The 22,494-nt window shown below is 36.5% G+C and overlaps 8 protein-coding genes across 13 annotated transcripts; 4 read left to right on the top strand and 4 right to left on the bottom strand.

Moving 5' to 3' along the window:
• The first annotated feature begins 128 nt into the window (after window positions 1-128).
• LOC100118724 (CTL-like protein 2) lies at window positions 129-3,529 on the top strand. Of its 2 annotated transcripts, none has more exons than XM_003425321.5 (9): window positions 129-320; window positions 479-587; window positions 680-714; window positions 799-945; window positions 1,026-1,524; window positions 1,607-1,894; window positions 1,983-2,450; window positions 2,530-2,809; window positions 2,902-3,529. In XM_003425321.5, exons 3-9 carry the CDS (start codon window positions 693-695, stop codon window positions 3,190-3,192), a joined length of 1,995 nt encoding a protein of 664 aa, XP_003425369.1. In that variant the 5' UTR covers window positions 129-320; window positions 479-587; window positions 680-692; the 3' UTR covers window positions 3,193-3,529. The 2 variants fall into 2 exon arrangements, with proteins under 2 accessions (XP_003425369.1, XP_001602622.2); XM_001602572.6 differs by having other exon boundaries at window positions 144-396.
• On the bottom strand, window positions 3,245-5,503 carry LOC116416124. Its single transcript, XM_031923062.2, has 2 exons — window positions 5,033-5,503; window positions 3,245-4,956 (listed from the first exon to the last, which is right to left on the bottom strand). Exon 2 carries the CDS (start codon window positions 4,849-4,851, stop codon window positions 3,514-3,516), a length of 1,338 nt encoding a protein of 445 aa, XP_031778922.1. The 5' UTR covers window positions 4,852-4,956; window positions 5,033-5,503; the 3' UTR covers window positions 3,245-3,513.
• On the top strand, window positions 5,400-7,541 carry LOC100118644 (MTRF1L release factor glutamine methyltransferase). Its single transcript, XM_001602512.6, has 5 exons — window positions 5,400-6,004; window positions 6,309-6,397; window positions 6,487-6,700; window positions 6,916-7,172; window positions 7,282-7,541. The coding sequence occupies exons 1-5, from the start codon at window positions 5,729-5,731 to the stop codon at window positions 7,532-7,534; spliced, it is 1,089 nt and encodes a 362-aa protein (XP_001602562.2). The 5' UTR covers window positions 5,400-5,728; the 3' UTR covers window positions 7,535-7,541.
• Window positions 7,542-7,651: 110 nt separating this feature from the next.
• On the top strand, window positions 7,652-10,255 carry LOC100118607 (graves disease carrier protein). Of its 3 annotated transcripts, none has more exons than XM_031923068.2 (8): window positions 7,652-7,820; window positions 7,979-8,305; window positions 8,406-8,498; window positions 8,562-8,695; window positions 8,771-8,956; window positions 9,041-9,197; window positions 9,289-9,430; window positions 9,500-10,255. In XM_031923068.2, exons 2-8 carry the CDS (start codon window positions 8,233-8,235, stop codon window positions 9,678-9,680), a joined length of 966 nt encoding a protein of 321 aa, XP_031778928.1. In that variant the 5' UTR covers window positions 7,652-7,820; window positions 7,979-8,232; the 3' UTR covers window positions 9,681-10,255. The 3 variants fall into 3 exon arrangements, with proteins under 3 accessions (XP_031778928.1, XP_031778930.1, XP_031778929.1); XM_031923070.2 differs by having other exon boundaries at window positions 7,732-7,816; XM_031923069.2 differs by having other exon boundaries at window positions 7,782-7,855.
• A 10-nt stretch (window positions 10,256-10,265) lies between these two features.
• LOC100118571 (serine/threonine-protein phosphatase 2A catalytic subunit alpha isoform) lies at window positions 10,266-15,889 on the bottom strand. Its single transcript, XM_001602456.6, has 6 exons — window positions 15,242-15,889; window positions 14,485-14,694; window positions 14,144-14,407; window positions 13,862-14,034; window positions 13,664-13,771; window positions 10,266-13,572 (listed from the first exon to the last, which is right to left on the bottom strand). The coding sequence occupies exons 1-6, from the start codon at window positions 15,341-15,343 to the stop codon at window positions 13,500-13,502; spliced, it is 930 nt and encodes a 309-aa protein (XP_001602506.2). The 5' UTR covers window positions 15,344-15,889; the 3' UTR covers window positions 10,266-13,499.
• LOC100117752 (guanine nucleotide-binding protein subunit beta-like protein) lies at window positions 15,865-20,344 on the top strand. Of its 3 annotated transcripts, XM_032597634.1 has the most exons (6): window positions 15,940-15,976; window positions 18,469-18,767; window positions 18,919-19,127; window positions 19,392-19,598; window positions 19,792-19,902; window positions 19,979-20,344. In XM_032597634.1, the coding sequence occupies exons 2-6, from the start codon at window positions 18,659-18,661 to the stop codon at window positions 20,294-20,296; spliced, it is 954 nt and encodes a 317-aa protein (XP_032453525.1). In that variant the 5' UTR covers window positions 15,940-15,976; window positions 18,469-18,658; the 3' UTR covers window positions 20,297-20,344. The 3 variants fall into 3 exon arrangements, 2 of the variants coding, with proteins under 2 accessions (XP_001600152.1, XP_032453525.1); XM_001600102.6 differs by having other exon boundaries at window positions 15,865-18,767; XR_004344675.1 differs by lacking the exon at window positions 15,940-15,976 and having other exon boundaries at window positions 18,529-18,767; window positions 18,919-19,268; window positions 19,979-20,337.
• Window positions 16,115-18,481, bottom strand: LOC100117790 (protein phosphatase 1 regulatory subunit 7). Its single transcript, XM_008203863.4, has 5 exons — window positions 17,922-18,481; window positions 17,735-17,835; window positions 17,457-17,653; window positions 16,897-17,368; window positions 16,115-16,828 (listed from the first exon to the last, which is right to left on the bottom strand). The coding sequence occupies exons 1-5, from the start codon at window positions 17,932-17,934 to the stop codon at window positions 16,655-16,657; spliced, it is 957 nt and encodes a 318-aa protein (XP_008202085.1). The 5' UTR covers window positions 17,935-18,481; the 3' UTR covers window positions 16,115-16,654.
• Window positions 20,338-22,390, bottom strand: LOC100680154 (NFU1 iron-sulfur cluster scaffold homolog, mitochondrial). Its single transcript, XM_003425359.5, has 4 exons — window positions 21,453-22,390; window positions 20,935-21,365; window positions 20,756-20,859; window positions 20,338-20,682 (listed from the first exon to the last, which is right to left on the bottom strand). Exons 1-4 carry the CDS (start codon window positions 21,530-21,532, stop codon window positions 20,461-20,463), a joined length of 837 nt encoding a protein of 278 aa, XP_003425407.1. The 5' UTR covers window positions 21,533-22,390; the 3' UTR covers window positions 20,338-20,460.
• Between the last annotated feature and the right edge of the window lie 104 nt (window positions 22,391-22,494).

The raw sequence follows: 22,494 nt of genomic DNA, 5'->3' as shown, positions 1-22,494 counted from the left end.
TATTTAAAAATCAAAGTATAGCGAACTCGGTATGCTAGATTCAGACTTAACCAATTGTTGGTAACAACTGCATTGCAGCGGACCGACGGTAACCGGCGTATGCGCGCGTGAAAATCAATCGCTGCAGTGCAGCGCAGCACACACTATAGCGGCACACGCACTAGCAGCTGCAGTTGTTGGTGTCATATGATACCGTATAGGTGAGTTGATGTTATTTACTGCGGAGAAGCGTTTTTCCGAGCTGCGTGACGAGAACCAGTGCAATTTTCTTCGCAACCAAGCCAACGTTTTCATTGCAAAACGCGACAGTATTATGTGAGGTGAATATTGTAATGAGAGGAGGCTTCATACATTATTGCTTTGCTCGTCGTTCTGTTATTGCGTCTTTCGCTGCAAGTTCGTGGCGATATTATAAATGTATATAGAGGACAGCTATGTTTCTAGATTAATCATTCTTATTGTGAATTACTTATCGCAGATATGAATAACAGCCTACTGGGCTGTGCCAGAGAACAGTGACGCATATTTCATATAATCGGGCCTAAGTGGCATCGCGCGGGTGTACTGCAGGGGGTATTGTGCACAAAGTGAGTTGATTTTAATGCACCTCGACGATTGAAACGAAAACTTCTTTTATTGGCGATAGATATAGTTTTCACATAATATACATATCTTTCAGATACAAGGAGATAATGGCGGCCAACGAGACATACGGTAATTATATGTAAAATTGATTGTATCGCATCGATGAGAAGCAAGTGATTTTCACACAGTACGATAATTCCAAATCTTGCGCAGGTACGTTTTTTTCAGAAACTTCGAGATTGGTACCGGATGGTGCACTGTCCGAAGGGCCTTTGAAAAGAAGCAGACAGTGTACCAACCAATTTTGGCTCTTCGCATTCTCTGTTTTCGCAATCATTTGGATATCAATAGCCATTCATAGTAAGTATAACTCGAATTTTCTTTGTTCATAATCCGATCACCGACGTTACGTTTCTACATAAATATTTCCCAATTTTTAGCGATTTCAACTGGAAATATACAAAAGCTAATCGTACCGACCGACAGCGAAGGGAGAAAATGCGGCATCGACTTGGACGTGCAAGACAAGCCTTATCTTGTATTCTTCGACTTGACCAAGTGCGTCAACAATAGATGCGATACGACGCAAGTTTGCCAAACGAAATGCCCTGACAGCAACTTTGTGTACCAAAGTAGCAGCAACGATACTGTTCTACCGGCAGATGTAAAAAACAAATTGATATGCCAAATCGACGTCAACGTTGATCTTATAAAGGATTGGAGCACATTGGATTACTACGTTGCTCGAGGAAAATGCGCCAACTGGTACCTCAAGAGTAAACCGATAATCAAACGATGTATTCCCGAAACTCCAATACCTCTCGAATTCAATTCCACAATTACGAACGATCAGCTAAAGAACGCGACGAGCATAGTTCTGCAGCTGGCGAATTTCGAGAAAAACTTGGAGAATATATATCACGACGTTATTGCAACAGGGTATGTCACGCTGGACATTTTTTTACATTAATTAAAATTATATGCTTACTCGCACTAACAAATATCGTATTATATTTTCTAGATATCCGATCCTCGGATTTATTGGTCTGAGTGCAGTATCAGCCTTTTTATACATAATTTTGTTGAGGTGGCTAGCTAAACCATTTGTTTACGCTACGATTATTATAATCTGCGCTTTCCTAGTCTACTTGATTTACGAATCGTCGGTCCAGTATTCTATACAAGAATCTTCGGAGTGGATATACGTTCTTGTATTTTGTATAATCCTACTCATCGTCGTTGTATTATCGACAATTTTCTTGCGCAAGAAAATTACTCTGGCCTGTCAGTTGATCAAAGAAGCGAGCAAGTAAGCCATATACCGTTACATGTATTATTTACATCCTCGTATAAATGTGCGTAGTATACATATACATAACATAATTAATTTTTAACAGAGCTGTAGCCTGCATCTGGTCAAGTTTATTCTTCCCTTTTGTCACATGGATACTCCACGTAATCGTCGTGGTTGCCACAGCATCAGTACTGCTTTATTTGTGGACAATGACAAATCCAAATTATCAAGTCCATCTTCAGGAAATGGTACCCAACACGTGCATCTGTCCGCCAACGCTCAATTACACCAACAATGCTACTTGTGATCCAGAGATATTCAAATTAGAATGTCGCGATGTGAACGGCGGCCAATGCGTGTCGGCAGGCTGTTACTTAACTTCTGTGACTATTCCTGATCGAATTTACTTATATCACACAATTAATTTTATTGCATTTTTATGGTTTTCATTTTTCGTATCGGCATTCGAACAAATGAGTCTTGCTGCAGCATTTGCAGCATGGTACTGGACATTCAACAAACACAATGTCCCTACCTTTACTCTTGTGAAAAGTACTTGGATTTCATTGAGGTACATTCATGCATTTTATTTGTTCAATGCCTCTTTTAATTATTTAAGATATGAAGTAAACATTTATGTATTATTTTAGGTATCACATAGGTACTTTGGCTTTTGGTTCACTCATAATGTGGATTAGTGATATTATTCGCATTCTCACAAAGCCATTCACTTCTGACTCCAATGTGTTGCCTAATCAACCATTACTATGCATTAGAGCTTTTGCTGATGTTATTATGAGCTTCCTGCAATATGTTAACCGAAATGCATACATAATGTGCGCTATTCATGGAAAAAACTTCTGCTCTTCTGCAAGAAATGTATTTAAGCTTATAACCAGGAATATAGTTCGAGTCGTCGTTATAACCAATGTAAGTATGCAAACACTTTATCAGTGTATGAGTGTTATATTCACTAAATAAGAAATTGCAAATCTATATACGTTTTACACGATTTTACATAGGTCACTGACTGGCTACTCAGAATCGCAAATTACTTCATTGTGATTATTACTGTTGTCTTAACCTTGGGATATTATAGCAATAAAGAACCTGGTACCATCAATGATTTGAAAGTTCCAGTGGTGATGGCTTTCTTGGGATCCTACTTAATAACAAGCGTTTTCTTCAAAGTACATAGAGCAGCAGTAGATACGCTTTTCATTTGCTTCCTTGAAGATTCTGAATGCAATGATGGCTCGGTAGAAAAACCATTTTATATGAGTATGAGACTGAAACAATTATTGAAAAAGTGATTGCAATATTAATATTAGTTTGTGATAAGTAATAAGAAAACAGACAACAATATTGTTTATATAAACGAGTTGTATTTTCTGAATTCACACAATTATACGTTGTTTATACAAAAAGATAAAAAATTAACATAATAGTCTTGTGTTATACTGTAATACATACTTAAAATCCGTTTGCATACGCTGCAGATAACGTATATAAACAATAATCAACACATTATGATGATATATTTCATACCACTCTTAGATTATATAGAAAAGGCACATACGGCGTTTTAAAATTATACATATACAGGAACTGGACAGTCAAATATTAAAATAAATTCATTTGACTCGAGAATGAGTTAAAAATTTTGTTAATCCTTTGTACGAAAGACGTCGTTTCATACGTTCCTCTTTTTTTTCCTTAAGTTCTTCATCTGGAACAGGCTTGAGCATTGCACGGGTGGTTAGACAGATACGGTCTAAATCCCAGCAAAATGGTTTTAACTCATTTATATCACGTCTTGTTACTTTTGCTATTCCTTTTCGTATGCATTGATCAAGTAATTCCTCTTCATAGGAATTAAGTTCAGTATCATCAGTGTTGTGAAATACTTCTTTAAGTAGTTGACGAGGATCTTTTTGATCTTCAAAATATTCTTCATCGTCTGTTAATCCATCATCTTGTTTATTACAGTTATTCAAATGAGTCATCTGTTGACTCTGCGATATAGCGTTTGTTGTAAATGAAGTTCGTTCTCTACAGTTTTCATCAACAATACGAGATCTTTGCTTATCCTTGTAGTATTCATTCGATGATAAATTCAAATTAGAATTGTTTATATCATTTGAAAATTGTTCTGGATATCTTGTGTATTTCTGTGATTTCCAATAAGACTGCTGCTCATCATAAGATTCTGTATTACTGGACTTGATCAACTGTTCATTAACTATTTGGTTTTTGTCAGAATAAACTGGAAGTCTTTGCTGGTTGTTGTAGAGTTGTGTTGCTTGGTTACTTGAAGAATTTTGTGATGACATGTTTGCATTTTCAACTAATTTCTGATGCCAGCTTTCTTGAAGGCGTGACTTTTGCACATGTAACACATTTATTGGGTTGCAATTTTTCTTCATCAATCCAGCCTTATTTGGTGATATGTTTTCACCACATTCATCATCATCAATGGTCAATGAACTTAGACTACTAGCTGCTGTTGAAAGTACCATGGGTGAAGATTCATCTTTAAAAACAGCTATATCATCTTCAAATACACTATGTTTCATAAAGTGAGGTTTCTTGAAAGCTGAATCGTATTCAAATGAAATTTCATCGAGTACTTGAATCTTGGTTTGTGATTGGTCCTTTTTTGCAGCAAGAGCTTCACTATACTGGCGTTTTTGCTGAATGCCTTGATAAGTAATAGTATTTCGAGAAGCTAATAAACTAGTAGAAGACTTTGAAGATTCATTTTCTGATGACATGATTCTATGATTATCAAGAACAGGATGCTGCTTAAACCTTGATTGTAGAGAGAACATTAGTGACGGTTGTAAACTAGATTCGATTTCTGTTTCAACAAGCACTTTCTTCTTAGCATTTTGCATTGTTGGTTCTTTGTTATAACTGCAATCAGCCATTACTTCATTCTCCTCATTATCACTATTTGTTGCCTCTGCCATAGTTTTAATACTTAATTATTTATTTGTAAATCAAAAAGATATACTTATATAGTATATATGTGTGTGTGTTCAAATTATTTTTTTTTGTTTCCTGGATATTATACTCTGAAAAAAATTAAATATCTTAGAAAAGCTGTTGATAATAGAATGTTTACACGAAAATAATAAATGTAATAAATACCTCTATTAAAACAAATTCGTTAAACTTTCATCAACTCCTTTTCTCAGGGCATTATTTATTCAATGTTTTGCCAATGTTTGTTCAATTGATTTCTAATTTTAAGTCAAAAATATAGAATTTTTTATTTATTTCCAAAGCTGGACATAGTTTTTCTGTCTTTTTATTGCACTAGCCCGTCCTATCGCCAAATTCGTTTTATTGTTTTGAAATTATAGCGAAGGTTAGAACTCACAAAAATGCATCCATTCAGTGATGCAGGATGCTGTGATGCATCATACTTATGCCGCATCGCGTTCTCTTCACTCGCTATATAGGTATACTATACACTACTACTGACTACTTCTTGAAACTTACAGTGAATTCCGTTAGAAGTCGCTCTTGTATACCTACAGTAGGATTAAAGCACTGTACATCGCTAACATGTGCCGTACACGCACATAGCATCGCACAGTATTGTAGGATTTTAAGGTTACTTATACAATCTGTAAATATTTTCCTAAATCAACTTGATTGAATTGCCCATAAGATATAACTGTAGATGCATGTCGATTGCTATTTGCATAGTCACGCATACAATAAATCTTAGCGCTGTGTATAAGATAAGACGTACTTAACAATGACAATTCACCAACAAAAACGTAAATGATTACGTATTAGTGTAACATAAAGTAAATATAGCTACCTAGATCTGTAAATATGACCCGGCTTATTTCAAAAAGATGTATAAATTTGTTAATATCCAAACATGCGATATCATGGACAAAAGTATCTATCAATAACGAATTGGGGAAAATTTTGCCAGCTTTGAAGCTGCCCGTTCTGTTCATGTGTAATAATTGTGACGACGAAAACAAGAAAAACACGATTGCTTATGTAGTCAAGCATTGGCAAGAGAGGTTTCTACAGGAGGGTATTGCTGAGCCGATTGAATCGATAGAACACATTGTTTGTCACGTGATTGGATCGAAAAAGGTATTCAAATGAATTATGCGTTCTTTAATTCTTGATAGTTTATAAAATTTATGATTGATAACTTTCCATGAAATTATTATATGTATAGGTATCTATTTTTCATTCGACATGCGTTTATACACCTCATAATTAAAATAATTAATTAAAATAATTAACACAATTAACCGCGTTTATACTTTCTATACATGTATGCATAACTTTGTCACATCTCAACAAATATATAAGCGATCAAAGAGTGTTGGATTAATATCATTTAAATATAAGTAAATTAACGTAATCATGTGATATTGAATTTTAAATGCAGATAACGGACTTGATTAATCATCACGAAAGAGTTCTCGACAAAGAGCAGTTGGAAAAATTAGAGCTGCTATGCGAATGCCGATTATCAAGGTTACAGTTTATTTGTTTTTTGTTTTTTATTAAAAAATAAATCGTTATATAATAGCGATAAAACTAATTATCCCAAGTAATTTTTTCAGGATGCCGGTCCAATATATTATCGGCGAATGGGATTTTCGAGAACTGACGTTAACGTTGGAACCTCCTATTTTTATACCACGCCCGGAGACCGAGATTTTGGTTGATTTTTTATTGACAAGAATATCTGATTCCGCGAATAAGAACAAGAACATTTTAGAAATAGGATGCGGCTCTGGTGCAATCAGTTTGTCGGTATTGCACTCGAGTCAAAATGTAAGTATATGATATATTTGCATAAACAATTCATGTACAGATAATTCTGCCTTTGTTCATTCGACTTTTGTTTTAACAATCTTATGCTAAAATGATAAATGTCGCACTACTTACTAAAATTTTTTTGAAAACCTTCAGAATAATATTATTTAGCGCGTCAACTATGATGTCGCCATATCGCGCTAGCAATATTTTCTTTATCGATTTTTTTACAGGCGAATATTGTTGCAATCGACGTGAATCCAAGAGCGTGCGAACTCACAATTCGGAACGCAAAAAATTTAGATCTCGATATGCGTTTAACGGTTCTGAATGCAGCCATACAGAAAGATGGAAAAATCGAGGTGAAAAAAGCCTACGGAACGAATAAAGAAGAAGTCGATTTCAGTAAAAGAAAATTCGACTTTATAGTCAGCAATCCTCCTTACATACCAACCAAGAGCGTGTTTGAGCTGCAACCGGAAATAAAATTGTAAGTTTTAATATAGTGATACAACGAATAGGCAACTTCAAAGAAACGTAAAGTATACGCATTTGTAAGACTATAAAATTAATTGTGTTATTGGGTCGTTGCGCCTCAGATACGAAGATATACGAGCTTTGGATGGCGGGGATGATGGTTTAAAGTGGATCGAGCCGATCCTCAAATACGCGTCCGAAGCTTTAAACGTTGGAGGATATCTGATACTGGAAGTGGATTCTAGTCATCCCGAGAGAATAAAATTCCTAGTCGAAAAGTATTATGCAAATCAGCTGAAATTCAAGCACATCCACAAAGACTATTGTAACAAGGAGCGAATTGTAGAAATCTTGAAAATAAATAGTAGTTCTTAAAAAAATACAAGCATTTAGCGTGCATTACACACAGACCGCGTACAAGTTTAAGAATTTCAGAACAGCTGAGGCATTTTTGACGCGCATGATGTTCCAGGAGAGACGCACCATAATTATAATACACAGTCAGTGCGTAAAGTGCAGGTGTATTGCTTAACGGAAGTATAACCTAAATTTCATTTCTCGGCGCGCGTGGAGCCACGCTCTCACTCTCTCTCTCTCTCTCCCACTTCCACCCGGGCAGTTATGCGCGAGACAGCAAGAAGAAGACACGGCGGCGTAGTAAGTACGTAGTGAGGTCGAGCGTATGCAGATTGCAGGGTAACCGTACTCTTCTCTCCATTGGTCCTGCTCTCTCTCTCTCTCCGTCCCGCGCGCGCACACCTCACGGGAGTGTCAGTCAAGGTCACTGACTCTCTCTTTCTCTCTCTCATTCCTTGACAGGATTGCTGCGCGGCTCTCATTCCGCGCCTCCCTCTCTTCTTCACTTGGCTACCACCACCACATACTTACCTGGGGTATTCCTATATGCGGCACAGCAGTCTTCCGTACGTCGATGCTTGATACGCCGCGGCGGCGGCATTTTTGCTTTCTAAACGTTGCCGCCGCCGGGACGTCGACACCGCAGCAGCAGAAGCAGCAGCGAACCACGAACAACATTCTTGTGGGAGCCGTGGCCGCGCGCGAAAAGTGAAACTATGTCGTCGTCGACGTTCAGCTCTCAAACTGAGAAAAATCTCGAGTTTATATTCAAGAGTTTTCTCGCCGGTGGTACGATTATATATATTTCTTTCTCTCACCCCTTATCTTTTGGTGAATTTCATCGTTGTTTGCATCATCCTGATGTGTTCCATAATTTTGGTGTCCTCAGGTATTGCCGGAATGTGCTCCAAGACAACAGTTGCTCCATTGGACAGGATAAAAATTTTACTTCAGGCTCACAGCAATCATTACAAACATTTAGGTACAGGGTTCTATTGCATTGAATGCTTGACATTCTTTCTCCATCTATGTGCTTCATTTTCAGGGGTCTTCTCCGGTCTCAGAGAAATCATCCACCATGAGCATTTCTTTGCTCTGTACAAAGGAAACTTTGCTCAAATGGTCAGGATATTTCCATATGCAGCAACGCAATTTACTGCATTTGAAATCTACAAAAAGGTGATAATCATTTTCTTCTTATCTCTATGTAAACTTTGACCTTTGATCATATTACTCATGTCTGAAATTTTACAGTACTTGGGTAATCTACTAGGCCATCGAACAGAAGCCGATAAATTCATAGCTGGTTCGTGCGCAGGAGTCACAGCTGTTGCGCTTACCTATCCATTAGATACAATTCGAGCCCGACTTGCTTTTCAAGTGACCGGGGAACATGTTTACACGGGCATTATTCATACAGCAGTTTCTATATTTAAAGATGTTTGTGCTGAACTCTGTTTACTTACCTATTTCTCCACTACTTATTTTGTTTAACAGTATTTCATTCCTGTTATTTTATTTTAGGAAGGTGGTTTCAGGGCATTGTACAGGGGATTCACTCCTACTGTTTGTGGCATGATACCCTATGCTGGATTTTCTTTCTACTCGTTTGAGAAATTCAAATATCTCTGCATGAAATATTTTCCCACTGTATTATGTAACAAATGTGATAAAAATACTGGTGAGAAAATTATTCACACAAGTTGATAAACAGTCTGATTCTTGGGCAATATTTTAGAAATTTATTACTCGACTGCTTTTTCTCCACATAGGTGGATTGGTTTTAACAATTCCTGGTAAATTATTGTGTGGTGGTGTGGCTGGAGCAGTGGCACAAAGCTTTTCGTATCCACTAGATGTTACCAGAAGACGCATGCAACTGGCAATGATGAATCCAGACACGTACAAATTTAGGTAAAAATGTTTAAGATTGTACTGTTCATAAGAAATGTCAATTCTTAATTTTAATGATATTTTCTTCAGTAATGGCATGGTTTACACATTGAGGGTAGTATATGAAGAAAACGGTATAGTTAAAGGACTCTATCGTGGAATGAGTATAAATTATTTGCGTGCTATTCCAATGGTGGCTACGAGTTTTGCGACTTACGAAGTGATGAAACAACTACTCAATTTAGATACAGGACTCAAAATAGCAACATAGTTTTTTTTCTACTTATTTATTTTGTTATATAAACAAATTGTTTTGTTTTATTTATTTTTCATACAAGAAGACTATTATTATAATTAATTAGTTAATGGAAATAGGAAATAAATTCTTGTTATCTTACAAAAGAGCATAATAACAAAGTACTGAGTTATAATCATAAAATTAATTTTAAACTGTAAAGGTTACCAATAATAATCTCAGGTAGATTTTTTATTGATATGTATAAAATGCTCGCTAGTAAGATTTTAATCAAATAAAATAGATATTTTTGTAAATATAGAACAAATGAATTTAAAAAGATGTACACAAAAATACTATCAAAAGCATTTTTGTTTTTATGCTGAATAAGCTTGAGAAACATGTTTCTCCTTCTAAAGTACTTGTAAAAGTGTATGAAAATTTGTAAATGTTAAAAGTTTCATAAATTTTCACAAATGCTTTATATTAGAATAATGAAAGTTTATGTATAAACGTTTTTATAAGCACAACTAGTTGTCATTAAACAATGTTGACAATGCATTCTTATTGTAAAAATATGCAGTATAAGAGAATAAAAGGAAATTTGTACACAAAAGATCATTTTCTGGTTTTATTTTATTTATTTATTTTTTTGTCAATAATCTGATAGATGTTTGTAAATGAAAAGAATTAATCAAAAAATGAGGGACCAACACTCGCATGAAATTACTTGGTTCAATTTGTTTCCTCTTCTCATGATATAATGACACAATAATGGGTTTAGCAGCAGAATTTATCAACTTTACTGTGCCTTTTTCTGAGCTTTTCTTGCCGTCAAGTAGATATACGGCCAAGAGTAAAACATAAGTATATTTATAGCGAAAAAAAATCGCGTTAGATAGCACGCGCAAGTTGACTACCTTTATCGCACATCGAATAAATTTTACGAACGCCAATATTCTTCTAAAAGTCGCTGTCGTTTCTTAAAAAATGCAATCAACTTGATTGGAGATTTTCAAATTTAAAATAATTAAAGTAATATTGTCGCACTAGAGAATACGCGTTCTGTTTTTTATAAAAAGTTTATGACATTCTACTTTGATCATACATTTATTAAGATGGTTATGGATAAGAATGTCTTTAAAAAGATTATATTAATCGAAAATGTCGCTTTCATTATTGTCGGTGCTTGGACTTGATTCTATAATTCGAGTTGCTTTCTTATTTTATTTTTTTTATAGCGATACTTTTAGGTTTAATAAGTCAGTTTAAACTGAGATTTTAAAAAATGCGAAAAATGTGTTGACGTGCGTTTATTATAGTCAACTTGCCCGCTGATAATCTGAAAATCTTGCGCATTGTATGTCTCTCTCTCTTTGTCTTCTTTTACAAAAAAAGGTGGAAGGTTTCACTTTTTCTCGCTACAACGCGATTCGTCAGTAACAAACCTCTTTAATTTGTGACAATGGCCAAACAAAAATGGAGTTATATCATTAAATAATGAGCATGCTATATATCAATACTTTACATTATACAATTTTGTCCATGCTTTTTGGATGTTCCGGAATTTTTTTAGCTCGTTTTCATATAAAGTATAATCGTGATTATAATAATTATGGAGCAAATACAAAATTAGCTATACAATTTCTAAGTGCCTATTATTTTATTTATCATAATGTCGTACTGCTACTAAACTCGCTTGATTGTTATCATTAATACTATATGATGATTTTAAACATAGCTTCCTTCTTACAAGAACTTTAAAATGATTAAATTGTTTCTTCTTTCCCGTAATTGTAAGTTATATAAAAAGTCAAACAGAAATACACAGAAATCTTGAAATCCCATGAAAAATTATTCTTTCTTTCATGTTAAATTTAGCTTACGTTTTTTATTATTATAGACTTCGTACAGATTCATCATGTTATTTTGTATCATGTAAAGCCTTACCTTAAAATGACTCTATAAAAAAAAATAAATAAGTACGCTGATGCTTTTTTAAAAAAGTAAAAATTCAAGTCAAAGGAACCATAGTTTTATGTTTCTGTATAAATCCATCCAACTTTTTTTTTAAAGCAAGTACACAATAAATAAAAAATGTGATGTTTGATAGCACACATGTTTGATAGGTTTAGAGTTGACACTTGATTAGAAAATTATTTCATAGATACAATTGAATTTTGACGATTCACAGTCTTGACAAATTGCTACTACATATGGTACTAAACATTTGTTATTTTATTCGTCTGGTCGTTTGCGTTCACCTCGCGGCACTTCATTACTTTATATGTGTTTTAAGAAAGCCACCACTCTAGGTGCACTATCGTAATTATTTCAATGCTTGCTTAACTCTAAGAATACATTTGCAGGTCTTCTTTTAATTCTGTAGATTTATTTTATTCATTTTAAATCGCGTTCATCGCACAAAACTGTCGATCGCATCAATATACAATGATTTGACACAATAACTCAAGTTTATTTTGGCTTGAATTATGCGTTTTCTGTTCAAGACAATCTGCATGTTTATTTTCGAATCAGTAAAAAGTTCGTCAATATCATCATTATGAACAATCAACTTTCGGTAGAAATGTTTATGATTTCGTGAATCAAGTGCGCCTTTTTATTGAAAAATCGTTTCATCCAAGATCGATGTAAATGTGTTATGATGTATATTTTTCTACTTTATTTCGGCGATCAATACATTCATGAATTTGAAGTAGACAAAAAAAATGCTACACGATAAAAAACAGACACAGTAAATGCCAAGAGTGCGCACTTATACATAAAACAAAAGCTTGTAATAAATATATATAAAGAAATTCATATTTTATGTGTATGTATTGTTCCAGTAAATTTGTCCTTTATTTTCTCCTGTTTGCAAAAGAGAGAAAGAGAGACAAGTATAAAACTTCTTAATTTACAAATGAATTTGTTTGAACAATTTGTGTTTTGACATAGGTAAATGTATCAAAATAAATTCGAATAGAGAAAATGTATGGTCCATCCACGTGACTCCGATTTAAAATATCTCAAATCTTTCATTCAATACTCTGGCTAAAACCCCTTGCAAGCTCTAAGAACACTGTGTTTGACAATCGTGAGATAAAAGCAATAATGAATACAAACTTATTCGACCCGAAATTTCAAATGCAATAGTGAGCATTGGCAAAAGCATGGTCACAATTACATCAAACCCCTCCTTTTTTTCTTTATGCTTCACATGCTTTTGTTTGGAGAAATATTTAATGCCTCTTTCATACCTGTTAGAACGCGAGTTATTTTAAATACAATTATTTTCATTTTAGTACTTATTTCGTATCATCAACGACAATAGTCATTTTCGCAGTACAATTAGGAAAAAGATGCATATCTGTTCAGGAAACTTTTCTTTGTCTCTCAATAAGTTAACATTGATTTAGGATATTAGAACATTTTCACCCATTTTTTTAAGCCTTCCATAATAACGACCGCATTTACCCGTCGTTTTCAGGATTGTATTCTTTAATGAAAATATAAGCCATACAATGAAAATCGTCAAACTCAATGCTTTTAGGTGAATTAACTCGGTACATGTGTACGTTATTGTTTTTTTTTCTTAATGTGTACAAGTGTTGTTGAATCTACGTGTATGGTGTACTTACGCACAAATACGCGAGCGCGCAATTAGTCTCTCTAGGAGACACCATAACGCGAGCCATTATATAATACTTGAGACTATATATGGCGTGTAAGGGTAGCTCGGGGCCTTACACTCATAACGATGTTCTATTATAGGTTATGTTCTGTGGCATCTCTATAAAGCCAGCATCAATCCATTCCCCTACCTTAACATCTGCTTCCTCGCTGATTGGCATCTTACAGGAAATAATCTGGTGTTCGTCTGGTGACATGTGGCTCTCCACGTCTTGGTGCTGGATCGAACTGAAGGCTGTAATAAAAAATGACAAGTATTGTATAAAACAAACATTTCAATTTTGCTCTCAAGATGTTTTTTTATCTTATCCATGCACAACACTTACAATGAATATTTCAAAGCATCATCTAGTTCCATGATTGCAGCTTGATTACCACAGCGGTAACAGTAATTTGGGGCTGAGAATATAGTCACGACATTGCGATCGTGACACCTGTAAAAATTATTGTTGATTGAATAATTCAAGTATAAAAATGCATTTTTTCATTTTGATCATATGGGTTTATAATGATTGTAACATTACCAATTATAGCCTTCCATGACCAGCTGATGAGCTCTTGATACAAGTGTAAGACCATTTGAATGATTGAACGTTTCTGAAATATCTTGGCCGAAAGTGTAGCCAGCTCCTCTAGGAGAAATGCCCCACCCTCCCCTGTCATCAGGATCTGACCATAGAAGATCGCACATGGGACCCTAGTAAATCAAAGAATTAATTAAATCTCAATGATGTGGCAAAGTTATTTTAGAATGATGAATGTATGTTATATATAATGTAATGTCAAGTATAAAAGTGACTACTTACTTCATGTGGTACCTCCTGCAAACGATCTAATGCACGAATATGATCTAATGTATCAATGGAAGGAGAAAGTCCTCCGTGCAAACAGAAGATCTGACCATCTACAAGTGCAGTGAGAGGCAGGTAGTCAAACAGATCGGTGAAAAATTTCCAAACATTGGCATTGCCGTATTTACGAAGACACTCGTCATAAAATCCATAGACTTGTGTAATTTGTCTGGACTCATGATTACCTCTCAAGATGGTTATTCTTTCCCTGTATCTAACCTGTAGAGAAGCAAAGGCTTAGAGTAGTGCCCCTAGATTACCACCTCTCCTCACAGCTAAGGTAATGCGTGACTTACTTTTAAAGCTACAAGAAGTGTTACAGTCTCAACAGAATAGTAACCACGATCGACATAGTCACCCATAAACAAGTAGTTTGTATCTGGAGATTTTCCACCTATTCGAAATAGTTCCATGAGATCATGGAACTGTCCATGAACATCTCCACACACCGTTACGGGAGATTTCACCTCCTGTACATTTGACTCCTTGGCTAGAATTTCCTTTGCCTAAGAAAGAAGCATGCAATGTCAGAAATACTGCTAATTCAGTCTGATGAGTCAATTATTTGTCAAACAGTCGGGGGAAATATGCACCTGTTGCAGATAAGGCTTGATTGACTAGTATTGAATTCCGTCTATCAATAAACGATTGCAACGATATAATGGGACATCGCGTGCGTACGTGCGTGCATGTTTGCGTATGTGTGTGCGTGTATAAGGTAGTCGAAGGAATAGCGCATAGTCCACCCATTTTTTTCGCCAAGTCGCAAGTGCGCGCGCGAGAAGGAGAGAGACGGAGATATACCTAGAGAGAGAGAGAGAGGAGAGAGAGAGAGAGAGAGAGAGAGAGAGAGAGAGAGAGAGAGAGAGGGCGAGAGGGAAACGGAGTGCAACTTGCGACTTGGAGAGCAAAGGAAAATTGAGCAGACCGCCGGCTGCGGATATGGGCTGAGTGATTCGATGTTTCTATAGGTATAGTCGAAACGTTTTCGGAGTCGTGTCGGTGGCATTGTCGGGGACATCGAGTTTGCGGGGGCCGCGGCCGACGACTTACCTTGTCGCAGAGGGTCTTGACTTGACTCTCTGTCAGTTGTTTGCAATCATTCAATTGTTCTATCCATTGGTCGAGTTCCTTGAGGGACGCCTTCTCCTCCATCGTTGTAATTTGCGCAACGATTTTGAACGCGTTTTTAACGATCGCTCAGCGCATGTAACGGAAGGAGTGCCGGCAGTCAGCCCGTTTGTCCTCGACTAAATCATTCGCTTTAGCTCCGGTTCCTTGGCATTTGCCAGCAGCTTTGCCCCACTCTGTCTTCGCTCCGTCTTTCGCACACTCTGTTATACTCTCTTCCTTCCTGGCCGCGCGACTCCTCGTCACACTCTAAACTACTAGCACGTCTGACGACTCTCGGGTGCTCTTCTTCTCCGCTGCGGCCTCTCGATCCTCAGTCCCGATAGGCACGGCCAAACGTACTCTTGGCTCCCTGTCTCTCTCGACGTCGCGCGACACACAAATATCCTGGATATTGTGCTGCTCACACACTCACAAAATGGCCGACCCGCGAATGATCTCTCTCTCTCTCTCGCGCGCGGATGACGTCACGCTCGCTTCTGATGGCTTCTCCGGCGGCACGGCAGCGGCACCTCCGCCGCCGCGCGCGATGAACAGCGTATTCCGTCTTTCCAATCCGTTCCAGATTCTATGATTTCGCGAATCAAACTCGCGTATTCACAGACCGCGTGTTTCGGCATTCTATTTTATCATTCTTACCTCGCGAGTTTGAATCATGTAAGTAACTATTGCGTTGAATAAGTTGTGTCGTATTATTATATTTTAAATTGATTGTTGGTGCGTTCATAGTAGGACTTGATTACTGGGACACCCAATGTTTATAGGTTTTTCTTCTTTTATTAAATTACACGTGTGTATAATGGATTGATATATTTAGGATAAGTTTTAGTTTAGCGATTTTATGTTAATCATTTGATAACTTTCATTAGATTTATCATATAATTTGTTCGTCGATTTTTTGTTTCAATTATTTTAAATATAACTTGAAACTTGATTATTTATTAGTTAGCATTAAATGCACATTTATGTTACACACCGAGTTGTACCCAGAGTAATATGTTCATATATATCATATATATATATATATATATATGTTATATATGAACATGTTCATATATATATATACGCATAATAATCAAACAAGCAGTTTGATTTGATAAGGTAAAAAATATAAGTATTTTTACAGTCTTAGTTCAATTCAACTTTGTTATAGTGATATAAGCATATTGCAGGTTTACTTCAGGATCTCTCATTATGCAATGATCCATTAGTTACAAAAATACTAAAAGTTGAAATAGGAATTTTTTAATTCATTTAATCAGTTGATAATAAATGAGGTCTGTCCTATCTACTTCAACCAATTCAAGTATTTTGATTGTATTTTGTTTGACTTTTTCATCTGCAAAGGGTGGCATCCAATTGTGTCAGCCATGGCAAAGCCAGTTTGATTTTCCTTCGATAATTTGCATCTTTTGCTATTGGGTTGTGCTCAAGGTAAATAGTGGCTAGTTTTTTGTTGGAAGTCAAGATATCAATTGTGCTCCAATCTTCAATCTCATTGTTGTTGATCTAAATGAAAAGAGTAATCAATTGTTTTGTCAAAATATCCATACTGCAGGTATCCTTAAGATACTTACCCAAAACTCTTCCAATTCTGTGAGATGTTGTATGTTGGAAATCTTTTTTATCTTATTCTGTGCCAGATCAAGAGTTGATATTTTAGTGCAGTTTTCCAAGCCCTCAATTTGTGTCAATCCATTTTCTGACAAGTACAGCTGTTCCAATTTGACAAGCTCTGTCAAATTTTCAATGCACACAATTCTATTACACTGGAGAATCAGCAATGTAAGATTTTTCAAATTTTCCAGATTTCGAATTTTGGATATTTTGTTCTTGCCCAAAAATAAGCTAGTTAGATTATCTAAACCATCCAAATTTTCTATTTCCCGAATTTTATTGTCTCCGAGCTCCAACATTGTGAGATTTTTCAAATGAGCTACATTCTCAATTTTTGTTATTCTATTAGAAGATATGAACAATTTTTGTAAACTAACTAAATTATCTAAATTCTCTATCTTCTTAATGCGGTTGAATGATAAATCCAGTGATCTATCAAACAGAAAATAGCCCATGTAATTTCCTGGTAACTCATAGATTCATTAGCAAATGAATAAAAATTGGTTAAAGAATGACCTACTGTAAATTTTTAAGCGCATCCAAATTTTCAATCACAGTGATTTGGTTGTCACGCAGTTCCAGTTCTACCAGAGTTTGCAGGGTATCCAAGTTTTCAATCTTTTTAATCAAATTCCAAGTAAAGCACAGCTTCTTTATCTTAGTCAATGGTTCCAAATTTTCCAGTTTAGTCAAGCGGGAATGGTTAAAGTCCAGTTCCTACAAAGAATTTCAGTACAAAATATAAGATGGTGCTTCTATAATCCTGATTCTACTGATTAGCAAATACTTTTTACGTACTTCAGTTTCTGGATCAATGATCATAATTTTCTCAGTGTCCTCTGTTTCGGCATTATCATTTTCATTCTCCATATTCACAGAAGCTTCACTCTTGTTATCCTCTGGAATTTGAAGCAAGTATCTCATGAAATCAATGGCAAAATGATTCAACTATATGAGAAAAATAACAATCATAATATTATCCTACCACTGCTGGCCATTCTCGAATTTATTTCAATCCAATTTAGTAGGAAAAAACTGGTGTTATCAGACACGAGACGCCAGTGTATATGCACTTACAGAATACAGAATACGACTAATACACTGTTGACCCACAATTAAATTGGAAATATTGACGAAAACCAATAGACCACCGTTTGATTATTGAGTTGCCAAGAAGTACTCGACTGTCGTTGCGGCGTTGTAGGCTTGCAGACTTGCAGCCGGAGCCGACTTTGCAGGCGCGCTGAAAGCGATGTTTACAACAAAATAGCTTTTGTATCATTAGCCGCTGCACCGTACACGTCTCATACCTGACTATAGCCACTAAATATAGCGCCAAGAGTTAAGGCGCGTTTTCAACTCTGAATTTTAACAATAAATTTAAAAGGAGATCAACAAAATTCCTCATTCGGAGTTAATTTCGATAACAATCATAACGCGAATCGAAGGTATTCGAAATGCAACGCTCAAGTATGAAAAAAACGCAAAATTCAGCGAGACAAAAATTTGATATTTTAAGAACGCAAATTTAGGAACGCTCAAGAGTGTCGCGACTCTCGCGAGGCGGCCGGCGGAGTAGGGAGGGGGTACCGCTGCTGAGCTCGACTTTTTCCGCCTTCCGGCCTTTTCGTCTGAGCCGCTCGTGCACGACGCTTGGGTGTCCGACGAGTGGAAAGTAATCCACTTGCATCCGACGTTCAGTTTTTCAAAACGGAGTAAAAAATGACTGAGACGCTTCAGCTGAGGGGTACCCTTCGGGGCCACAATGGATGGGTCACGCAAATCGCGACGAACCCCAAATATCCGGACATGATCTTGTCCTCTTCACGTGGTAAGTAGGCAATGTCCGACAACACATGATATTTCTACTTTATACACGTGTTTCCTTTTCTCTTTTTATCTCGTGCCTGCTCTTTCATCTCTGCGGATTATCCGCAAAATTGTTTCATTCGATTTCACGTAAATTTTGTCCTTAATTTTAGACAAGACTCTGATTGTTTGGAAACTGACCCGCGACGAGGCCAACTACGGTGTACCTCAAAAGCGTCTGTACGGTCACTCTCACTTCATCAGTGACGTAGTACTTTCCTCTGACGGAAACTACGCCCTTTCTGGTTCGTGGGACAAGACTTTGAGACTGTGGGATTTGGCAGCTGGTCGCACCACCAGAAGGTTTGAAGACCATACCCAGGTGTGACATTCATCTTCGAGCAGATGCTCATATTCATCTTGTACTGGATCTGGGGATACCAGAAAATATAAAAACTGAAGCATTTTTTTTATATATTTTTTTTTATAAACATATTGAAGAGGTGGGCTATCGATCCCAGCCGTAAGTATAAGACCATAATACAGTCTTTTCTTACAACATTGCCACTGGATACCCTATGAAACGTCAATTCAAAAATTTTCAAATTAAACTTTTAAATTAACCTGCCAATTTCCGTTCTCCTAGGATGTCTTGAGTGTTGCTTTCTCCGTTGACAACCGTCAAATTGTGTCTGGCTCACGAGACAAGACTATCAAGTTGTGGAATACATTGGCCGAATGTAAATACACCATTCAGGAAGATGGACACTCCGACTGGGTCAGCTGTGTCAGATTCTCACCTAACCATTCCAACCCCATCATTGTGTCTGCGGGTTGGGATCGCGTTGTCAAGGTAATTTATTTCTTCTTGGCTGCATAACAAGAAATTCCATTAATTAAATATTATTCAAATGATGCATAACTTTTTTAAAACATGATATCTGTGAGTGTTTGCGGATATGGGACTGAAGTTAAACAAAACTCCATATAAATAACTTAACATGAAATGCCCAGTTAATACAAGCAAGTTTATTCTTTCACTCAAGGTATGGAACTTGACCAACTGCCGTCTAAAGATCAACCACAATGGACACACTGGATACCTCAACACAGTCACCGTCTCTCCTGATGGTTCCCTCTGTGCCTCTGGTGGCAAGGTGAGATAAGCTAAAATTTATATAAATTTATATAATTTATAAAACTCAAATTATTATTATTATTTTTTTTTAACAGGACAACAAGGCTATGTTGTGGGATTTGAACGATGGAAAGCATCTGCACACCCTTGACCACAATGACATCATCACTGCTCTGTGCTTCAGCCCCAACAGGTACTGGTTGTGTGCTGCCTATGGACCATGGATTAAGATCTGGGATCTTGAGGGCAAGGAAATGGTTGAAGAACTTAAACCTGATGTTGTATCTACTACGAGCAAGGCTGAGCCTCCTCAGTGTCTGTCTCTGGCTTGGTCCACTGATGGACAAACCCTGTTCGCTGGATACTCTGACAACACGATTAGAGTATGGCAAGTCTCCATCTCTAGTCGCTAAAAACTTTTGTACAAAATATGACAAATAAAAAAACCATAAAATGAAAAATGGATTCAATTTATTACTATCACATAATATGTCAACTATTCCTTGAGAATTATCTTGTAAGAATTCATCATATTTTTACATTTATATTACAGTCAAAGCATAACAATTATAACATCCTAATTCTGCTCTTTAGTTGTTCCCTCAACTTTTTGCTCAAGTTTTTCAAATTCAGTTTTTGAAATTTTATCCGTTGCATCTTCTACTTGTTCAACTCCAAGAACTTCTGGTATGTAGAACTGCATCATATTTTGGACACCATTTTTGAGAGTAACGACTGAACTTGGACAGCTTGTGCAAGACCCTTGCATTTTTAATTTAACAATTCCATTTTCAAACCCCTAAAATGATTAAATATGTTTGCTAATATTCCATTAAATTGCCATTAATTTTCTCATAACGATTGAACTTTACCATAAAAACTATATCTCCTCCATCCTCTTGAACTGTAGGCCTTATTCTTGTATCTAAGAGCTCTTTTATCATTTGCACAATTTCATCGTCATCTTCATTGATTACTGAGAGTAAAACATTGAATATCTTAGATTAGTCATAAGAATAATTTTGATGATAAATACAAAAAATGTAATTACCAGTATCTGATGAAGATTGGGCTTCTGTAAAAATAGGTAGACCACTTGCAAAGAAATCCATTATAGTAGCAAAAATTTCCGGTTTAATAAGTTTCCATTCGACATCTTCATCTATCTTGGTGATAGTAATAAAATCTGATCCAAAGAATACAGATTTTACTCCTTCGATGCGGAACAGCATTTTTGCCAATGGTGAGCAAAATGCATCAGTTGCACTAGGGAAATCCTTGGTCTGTCCTTTTCCCAATACTTCCACACCGGGAATAAATTTTAAACTGTTTGGATTGGGTGTATCTTGCGTTTGGATAAACATACTCCTTTTTGGTATTTGTAAAACATTGTAATTATTTTGTCTGACTTGGGAAAGCAATTTTGATTTTGGAAGCTTCACTGCAGTGTGGACATTTTTAACATTTTCGTGTCTTCCATGCCTGAAACACAAATAATACAATAATATATTATATGCGATGCATACTTGTAGCATAATGAGAAATTGTTTGAAATCAGCAATGAATTACCTTGTGCATTGACAGGCTACGATTGGTCGACAGTTGAGCGTTCGACAAACTACCATAGACTTGGTCAATAATTTATCCATACTTGATAACTAATTATTTGTTGAAAAAATTCAAGAGGAGACTGATCTCATATTACTCCGACTGGTGTTTACCGATAGAGCCACGTACGGGTGATTCTTTCGTAGCTGCAATTTCTCGCGAATTCGTCGTCCACAATCGAGTAAGTATCGCGTAAACACAAACTTGATTAACAATGAAACAATAACAAATCGGGACGAATGAAAGGTTATGTTGCACTTGCTAAATAAAAACCTAATGTGCAATGATGCCGCAGTGTATATGGCATGCCAGTGTGTGTGTGTGTGTGTATATATATAAGTATACAGTCATAAGCCGGGCGCGCTTGCGCGTAAAAATGTGAGACATTTAAATATACCCACGTCTGCTTTGACTATCAGGCACATGTTTACTTTCAACTTTATCGTGTCGCGCAAATAATGCGATAATGACTTGGTGATTGAATAAATTAATTTGCGCTGACAATAACAACCATTATCGATGTCTACTTATGTTATACAGCAACAAAAATCGCATTAGCTGACGAGTTTATGGTTTCTAACAGTAGCTAAAATAATATAATAAGATAAAAATAAAAGAGTAATTGAAAGGCGTAAGAAACTTTTTTACAAATCGAAACGCCGCAGGATAGTAAGACAGAAATCGCTGCGCGCGAGGGGAAAAGAAATAATAAAGGGCGGTTGCGGGCGCCTGATGCGAGAGCGAGCCCGGTGATTAATAAGTCCCGGTTACTACTTATGGCAACCCTTGCAGGAGTGAAAAGTGCGTTGCGCGTTGATGGACAACTGTTCCCATGGGTGCCGGGTACAGTCATGGTATTACAATCTCGCAGAGCGCTCGCCGTCTCTCGCTATATTATACTCCCAGTCGGTATGCAACGCATCACACGCAGCCAGCATTCGTGCGGTTCCGATGGCGTTCGTGCGAGATCGGCCCCCTCAAGTAGGTATCCGTGCTGCGCGGC

The sequence above is a fragment of the Nasonia vitripennis genome, chromosome 2 (genome assembly GCF_009193385.2).
Source record: "Nasonia vitripennis strain AsymCx chromosome 2, Nvit_psr_1.1, whole genome shotgun sequence".
Classification (NCBI taxonomy): domain Eukaryota; kingdom Metazoa; phylum Arthropoda; class Insecta; order Hymenoptera; family Pteromalidae; genus Nasonia; species Nasonia vitripennis.
The sequence above is the reverse complement of the archived record's forward strand: the minus strand, read 5'-3'. Positions and strand labels throughout refer to the sequence as shown.